Below are 7,647 nucleotides of genomic sequence, written 5' to 3' on the forward strand. Positions count from 1 at the left end.
ATTACATTAGCCTGAAAGGTGGTTCAACTATGTTTGTGGGGTGGTTCAAGTATCCCAACGGGTGGGGATTTAAATTTAAAATTTAAAATGCTCATAAAGTTCAAAAAACGTGACATATTATTTTCACAAAATACTTTAAATGCAAAGGAATGAATGCTCTTTTAGATTCCTATAAACAGCAGACCCTAACGTCGAGTTGTTCAGGCATAATAATGTTCAACAAAAAAAGTGGTTTACCTATCCCCACTCTCCCCTAGATTTGCATTTTTTACAATTAAAGAAATAATAATTAAATTTTATAAAATCGGACGACTATTGCTGCTATATTTAATCAATCTGTTTAAAAAAAAGCTGTAAAGCGTATAAAAAAAAGCTTTTGAGCCTTTATTCCTCTTGTTCAAGTGCGGCCCTTATGACCTTGATGAACGAGTCCTTCGATGCTACGTTTGATATAATTTTCTTCTGTAAGTGCAAAAAGTTTGAATAATAGGGACAAAATTTTTATTTTTGCTCCAACAGTATAAGAATAACGCCCGTATATCTGGAGTCATCGCTCTTGAATTTTGATTTAAATTTTATTTAAATAAGACGACGATATAATAGTTCGGCATTGTGAAAGTCTCGATAACAATTTTACTGGACTGGAAATAGGAAATGGCGGAAAAATTTTATATTTTATTAAAATTTGTGTTTGAAAAACTCCCCAATTAGCTTCGCAGAAATATTTTAAAAATTTGCGGATAAATTTTATTTCATGCAAATTAAGGGTTGTGTCTTGGCTAGCAGTACATCTAAGTTATAGGTTGTGCAAATTAAGGTTTGTTTCTTGGCCATAAACTCGTGCGGTCCTACTGTCAATCAGCTGTTATTACGTTGCGTGTGCATAAATAAGCTTCCACATTCATTGTTGCCATTTTAGCTTATTTCAAGCTAGATTTAGCATATTTTAAAATGAAATAGCTTGAAAAATACTTGAAATGCATATAGCTTAAAATCTGGCTTATTTCAAATTTCATTTAGCTAATTTCGGCTTAAAAAAATGTATAACAAAATATGTTTTTTTTTTTGATTGTATTATAATTTTTGGTAATTTTTTTCGATAATTTGGACCAAATTCATATATGTTGTACTTTAATAATAATCTTTAGCAAGTTCCGGTCACACTGAAATTTTGCACATATTTGTTTTGCGATTGTTGTTGCGTCGTTTTAGAAACGACGAGAGATATGGACTGCGTCATAGCAAATGTTGCCATGACTACCAACTTCCAACGAAATACCTCGCTTTAGTTCAATCATCCGCCAAATATATGGAATCTAATGATGAAGTTGATAAAATTATTTCTTTACTATAATAGTTATATAAATATCATATCAATATCGTATCAATAAAAGTAAAAAATCAATTATTTTAATGTTTTCCATGGTTAGCATATTTTTAGCTTTCTTTTTTTTAATTTTTAGCTTATTCTAGCTTATTTTTTTCTTCAATCTAGCTTAATTTATCTTTTAAATTCTGGCAGCACTGTCCACATTGCCATTTCTACGTCTATTTCACTTCTGTGTTGGTCACAAATCCGAGCGGTCGGCATGTTATGGATTTGTGTTCGTTGGTCTTGGGTTAAGATGTGGCGGTGGCGGTAGAGAAGACGTCTAAGTTTTCTTTTCGTTTTAATGGACAACAAACATTGTCTGTTTAGTTTAAAGGTTTGGTGGGGTTTACTAGGATCAATTTTTATTTTTGGGATGGCATTTTCAGAGTCGAGTTCTTATAAGTATTTCGTTATGGCGTTTGATAGTATTTCTACATGGTTATCAATTTCGTCTATGTTTATATTTTGGTGATTTGGAACGTCTCTAATATTTTGTAGTATGATTAAGTTCCAGTGTATATAGTTTATTGTGTTAAAATTGTATGTTGTTTTAGGTTGGGTAATTGTTGTTTCTACTCTATAGTGGCCTGAAGAGAAATCTTTTATGGTTTTACAACCGTAGATAAATGCATGGTTGTCTTTGGAGATGGAACTTACTACTATTGAATTTGGGGGGTTGGTTCACCACTAGCTAGGAGGTGGAGAGTTGGTTGATTTGACAGCCATTGGTCTAGAACAGTTCCAGCGTTGTTCACGTGTCGACGGTTGAAGTTAGGTTTATTCCAGGAGGGAGGGTTAGCATTTAGGTCGCAGCCTATAATAATTTGGTCGCAGTTCTTAATTTTAGTTAATTTTAAGTTATGTTCTGCTAGCATCATAATATCAGGTTTGTGTTTTATTAGAAATTGGTTAAGTTCAATTCTTTTTCTTAAGAGAACCATTCGGTTTACATTCTGGAAGATAATTTTCATTTTTGGTTTACAGTTATTTGAATAAGAAAGTCCAGTATTAATGATTGTTTAGATTTAATGTCGGTGTTTACGGAGGGATATTTATTTACAACAGATTTCATTATTTCATAGCAAGACAGAAGGTCTTTGCCGAAGGCATCAAAGGATAGGTTATTTAGTTTTTCAAATGATAAGGATTTATTGCTGGTTTGAGATTGACCTGGTTTATTGATTGGTGCATTGTTGGCTTTTGTTTTTAATGCTGCAGCAAAGCTAATACCTTCTTTTATTTTTGTTTGTGAGAACGGAATTGAGTTAGTAATTTTATTATTTAGGGTTTTGTTTTGTATTTGTCGTTTGTCTGTAATAGTTTTGATGAGTTTGATGCGGACGGGGCAAAATTTTTGCGTTTGCAGTATGATTTCCCTTGCAGTTTGTGCATCGGGTCTCATTGATAGTTTGTGCAGATAACACATTTTTTATTTTGCATTGATCGGGTGCGTGCTTTTCAATGCATTTAACTCATTGTTGTTGGATGCAACATGCAGAAAGCGCTGACAACGCTTGCACTGTTTGATGTGATTAATTTGTATGGTTCAATGTCTACTTTGCAATTAAGTATTTAATTTTGTAAAGATTATTTATTTCATTAGTTTTTTTTAACTACAACGAGCCAGTATTTATCTTTATAGGGTTCTACTGAAATTATATCTAAATTAGGTACATTTTCTTTTAAGGCAATAAGAACCTCATCTTTGTTAAATATTGAGGCCGGTAATTTTTTTTATAATATTATGCGGTTTTAGTTGCTTAGGGGTGTACGTGAAATAGTGTAAATGATTTTTAGAGATTATATCTTTTGCTTTATCAAATGTTTCAATCGAAAATACTTTTAGGTGGATTATTTATTTATTTATTTATTTATTTATTTTACACTGTATACCTATGTTAAAACTTAGGCTACAGGGAAGGGGAAACAGCCATAGCTGCTGGGGCTTTCGGCTGGCTACTTATTTAAATAAACAAAAAGTATTTTACATCTTAATATTAGTTTAGTTATAAGCAAGTAAATTCATTATTATATTATATAAATTGATTGACTTCATTACTTCAAAATTCGGGCACAGTTTGTTTGCTTATGAGTTTCTAAAGGAGATTAAATAATTTCGATTTCTTAAGGTAATTAAGGATTAGGCTTAAATTCATGGGTGATGGATTAGCAAGGAGCGGAAGGAAATCGGAATTTGGTATATTAAGGCGAAGATTATTAAAAGTCGGGCACTCGTTTAATATGTGCAAAACAGAGGTGTTCGCATTGTTGCAGAAGATGCATTGGTTGCAGGGCGGTTGTAGGAATTTGTTTTTGTGAGTGAGCCTTGTGTGGCCAAGTCGTAGTCGTATTAGGGTCGTTTGTTCCTTTCTCGATAAATTGCAAAAATAAGCGCCCTTAGTAAAATCAGCCATGGTCAATGAACCGTCATTCAGCTGTTTGTACCAGTTGGAGGATTCTAAATGGAGATTAGAATTGCGATTAGAAAAAGTAGACTTTAGGAATCTACGAATTTCTGGTTTGTTAATATTAGGGCTTGTGAGAACTGGAGACATTGTGGCTAATTTGGCTGCTTGGTCTGCAAATTCGTTTCCTGCGATTCCAGAGTGGCTCGGAACCCAAAGTATTTTAATTTTGCTTGGGGAGTTTGTTAGAAGTCTGCGGATGTGGGAAATCGTAAATGTCGAATTATCGATGTTTGCTACTGCTTCAATAACTGAAAGAGAGTCCGTAACAACGCAAATTTTTCCTTTCATAAGAAGTCCAATTTTGATAGCTTCAAGAATAGCTACTGCTTCTGCGGCATAGACCGTTGAGTAAGCTGGCAGGATCCCCAATTTCAGGATATTGGTCTCCGTGGTTACGGAGTAACCAATAACCTCTTGGGATAATGATCCATCGGTATAGATTAACTTATAGTTATGCAAATCTCGTTTTTTAACCAAAAACTCTTTTGTAAAGATGTCCTTTGGTGTGGTTGATTTGTTGTATCTGCTAAATTGTGTATCTAACGAGTTCTCAGATAGTTTCCATGGGGGTCTTGAAGTTGGTAACTTAGTGGGTTGCTTGGAGTGAAGTCAATAAGGGCAGTTTCCTGGCTTGTTAGGTGGAGGTTGGGATAAAGCTGATCTTTGCCGTATGAGTTAGAGTTTAAGTTTTTGATTTTTTTATAACTAAGATTATTGTTGTTTAGTTTTTTTATTTTGTGGGCTATTGATTTTATTTCACTCATTTCTATTAGATTTGTAATTTGCATGTTTAAATTTTGTATGATGTTATTGATTTGAGTTCGCTGTTCTTGGGTTAGGGTATGGCGGTGGCGGTAAAGAAGACGTCTTAATTTCCATTTTGTTTTTATGCGTAATAAACATTGGCTGTTCATTTCAACCGGATGGTGGGGTTTATTGGGGTTAATTTTTATTTTTGGGATGGCATTTTCGGATTCGAGTGCTGTTGAGATGGCATTTGAGAGAATTTCTATATGATTGTCAATTTCGTCTGAGTTTATGTTTTGATGGTTTGGAATGTCCCTAATATTTTGTAATATGATTGTGTTCCAAAGTAAGTAATTTATTTTGTTGAAATTGTGTATTGTTTTAGGTTGGTTATATATTGCATTTGTTTGGTTAATTTTTATTTCAATTCCGTAGTGGTCAGAGGAGAAGTCTTGTATGGTTTTGCAACCGTAGGTAAATGTATGGTTGTCTATGGATATGGAGTTTGATGTTATAAAAAAGTCTATTGATGAGTCTACTGTTAGATTAGGGTGGGTTGGTTCGCAACTAGGAAGGAGATTGAGTAATGGTTGGTTTGAAAGCCAGCTATTTAGTATCCTTCCGGCACTGTTTACGTGTCGTTGATTGTAATGTGGTTTGTTCCATGAGGGATGCTTGGCGTTTAGGTCACATCCTACGATAATTTGGTCGCAGTTTTTAATTTTTGATGTTGACTGAATCAATTTGTTTAGGTCAGAAGTTAAAAGTTTATATTGGGGGCGTTTGTATAGCGACATTATGATGCATTTGGTTGAACGACCAAGTTGATCGGTAGAGTAAGTCTGGATACCTACAGCTTCAATATATTTCATTTCTTCAATCTCAATAAAATCAAATTTAATGCCATTTTTAACGCATAAGGCTACTTTGTATCCTGATTCACATTTGTTTTGCAGGTTTTTTCTTGCTGTAGCGCAGGAGGTTGTTTTCTGCATTACAAACTGATGAGTGCTTGTCATTGGGGCTTGGGAATTGGTTAAATTGTGTTCAGCCAACATCATAATATCTGGGTTGTGTTTTTTTTAAAATTGGTTTAGTTCTATTCGCTTTCTAGGGAGAACAATTCCGTTTAGATTTTGGAAGATTAATTTCATATTTAGTTGGTGGCAATTTGAATAAGAAAGTCCAGAATTAATGATTGTTTGGATTTGATGTCGGTATTTACGGTGGGATATTTATTTGCAATGGATTTCATAATTTCGTAGCAAGACAGGAGGTCTTTGCCGAAGGCATCAAATGATAGGTTGTCTAATTTTTCGAAGGACAGGGATTTATTGCTGGTTTGTGTTTGGTTTAGTTTATGGACTGGTGTATTGTTGTTATTTGTTTTTAGTGCTGCTGAAAAGCTTATACCATCTTTAATTTTAGCTTGTGGGAATGGAATTGAGTTTTTGATTTTACTGTTTAATTTTTTAGTTTGTGTTTGGCGTTTATCTGTGATGGCTTTGATTAGTTTAATGCGGACGGGACAAATTTTTGCATTTGCAGTGTGATTACCCTTACAATTTATGCAACGAGTCTCATTAATGGTTTCTAAGTTATTGTCATTTTGTTTTTTAATTTTACATTCTCCTGGTGCGTGTTTTTCAACGCATTTAATGCAACGGTACGGCATGTTGCAGTTAGATGCAACATGTAGGAAGCGCTGGCAACGCTTACATTGTTTTATGTGGTTGGGATGGGGCTTATAGGGTTCTATATCTACTTTGCAGTTTAGCAAATATTTAATTTTGTACAGATTATTAATGTTATTTGATTTTTTTATTACAACTAGCCAGTGCTTTTCTTTGTAGGGTTCAACTGATATTATTTCTAAGTTAGGTACATTATCTTTTAAGGCGGTAAGTACTTCGTCTTTGTTGAATACTAGGGCAGGTATTTTTTTTAATGATAATATTATGAGGTTTTAATTGTTTAGGGGTGTATGTAAAAAAGTGAAGGTGATTTTCGGCAATGATATTTTTGGCTATTTCTAATGTTTCTATAGAGTATACTTTCAGATGGATTATATTTCTATTAATTAGATTGAGAGTGTATTTAAAATTAAATAATGCTTTTAGTTTTTTAGGATTTTCGTCATATATAACTATTATAGGAATGTTCTTAACTTTACCATAAGAGTCTTGAGTTCCATCAGCGTTCGATGTCTTTTTGGTTGCAAGCTTCGATGTCCTCTTTTGTTTGTTTCTTGTAGAATTGAGTGGAGGGAACGAAGTGTCCTCGCTGTAGGTGTAGTTGTCCATGAAGGTGGAATTGTTGTTGTTGTAGTTCACTTTGCAGAGGTTGTCGTCTTCTCCGGGTGTGTTGTTATTGTTTGAACTAGAGTTGTCATTTTTTGCTTTGGTTGCGTTTAGTTGTTGTTGTAATGTTTTAATTACTTCTCCAAGCCTCTTTATTTCCATAAAAAGCCCTTGGATTTCGGCTTTGTTTAAGTTTGGAGGATCATCAACGTTCTTCGTCTTCATCGTCGGTACTCGATTCAAGACTTAAGTCGGTGTCTTCTTCAGATGTAGTTATGCGCTTTCGTTTGGCTTTTATTACTTCGGAGTCCATTTCGTCCTCGCGGTTAACCATTGCAGGAGGTGCAATTTGTTGTTTAGGTTTGGGTTCCGGTTCGACGATTTTTATTGGAGATAAGGCAGTTGCTTTCTCCATTGAGATCGGTGGGTTTTTGTTTTGGGTTTTTGTTTAAGGCACTTGTGTTGTGTTGCATTTTTTGTGATTTTTTGGGCGGCGTATGGGTTTTAGTTTTGTGGTGCGTTGCACCATTGCTTTTGTTGTCGCCTAATGGCTGCCTGTGTTTTCTTTTCCATTTTGATGTTTTGTTTTTGGGCACTCACTGAAGTTAAGCACAGTGTGCAATTTGTTTTGATCAGTCACTATCTTTTGTTTTGTTTGGTTTTGTAATGCTTTTAGGTATCACTCGACTGCCTAACCCAGGACAATCGTTGCGGAAATTGGCATCAGTATTGGGTGTCAGCGAGCTAACCATGCGTAACG

At 34.4% G+C, this 7,647-nt stretch overlaps 1 protein-coding gene across 3 annotated transcripts; it reads right to left on the bottom strand.

The window, feature by feature from the left end:
• Window positions 1-534: 534 nt before the first annotated feature.
• On the bottom strand, window positions 535-7,112 carry LOC108095830 (putative uncharacterized protein DDB_G0286901). Of its 3 annotated transcripts, XM_017197125.2 has the most exons (3): window positions 6,761-7,112; window positions 2,030-2,186; window positions 1,453-1,959 (listed from the first exon to the last, which is right to left on the bottom strand). In XM_017197125.2, exons 1-2 carry the CDS (start codon window positions 7,110-7,112, stop codon window positions 2,032-2,034), a joined length of 507 nt encoding a protein of 168 aa, XP_017052614.1. In that variant the 3' UTR covers window positions 1,453-1,959; window positions 2,030-2,031. The 3 variants fall into 3 exon arrangements, with proteins under 3 accessions (XP_017052622.1, XP_017052614.1, XP_017052604.1); XM_017197133.2 differs by lacking the exons at window positions 1,453-1,959; window positions 2,030-2,186 and adding an exon at window positions 535-1,316; XM_017197115.2 differs by having other exon boundaries at window positions 1,453-2,186.
• Window positions 7,113-7,647: the final 535 nt, after the last annotated feature.

This window comes from Drosophila ficusphila, unplaced genomic scaffold (assembly GCF_018152265.1).
Source record: "Drosophila ficusphila isolate 14025-0441.05 unplaced genomic scaffold, ASM1815226v1 contig_607, whole genome shotgun sequence".
NCBI lineage: Eukaryota > Metazoa > Arthropoda > Insecta > Diptera > Drosophilidae > Drosophila > Drosophila ficusphila.

What these genes read in the sequence shown, in the direction of transcription:
- LOC108095830 (XM_017197125.2), bottom strand. Translation starts at nt 7,112, where the DNA reads ATGAAGACGAAGAACGTTGATGATCCTCCAAACTTAAACAAAGCCGAA. An exon ending in TGGAACTCAAGACTCTTATG is followed by an intron (nt 2,187 to 6,760) that starts GTAAAGTTAAGA and finishes AAATTATTATAG; the next exon opens with GCTGCGACCTAAATGCTAAC.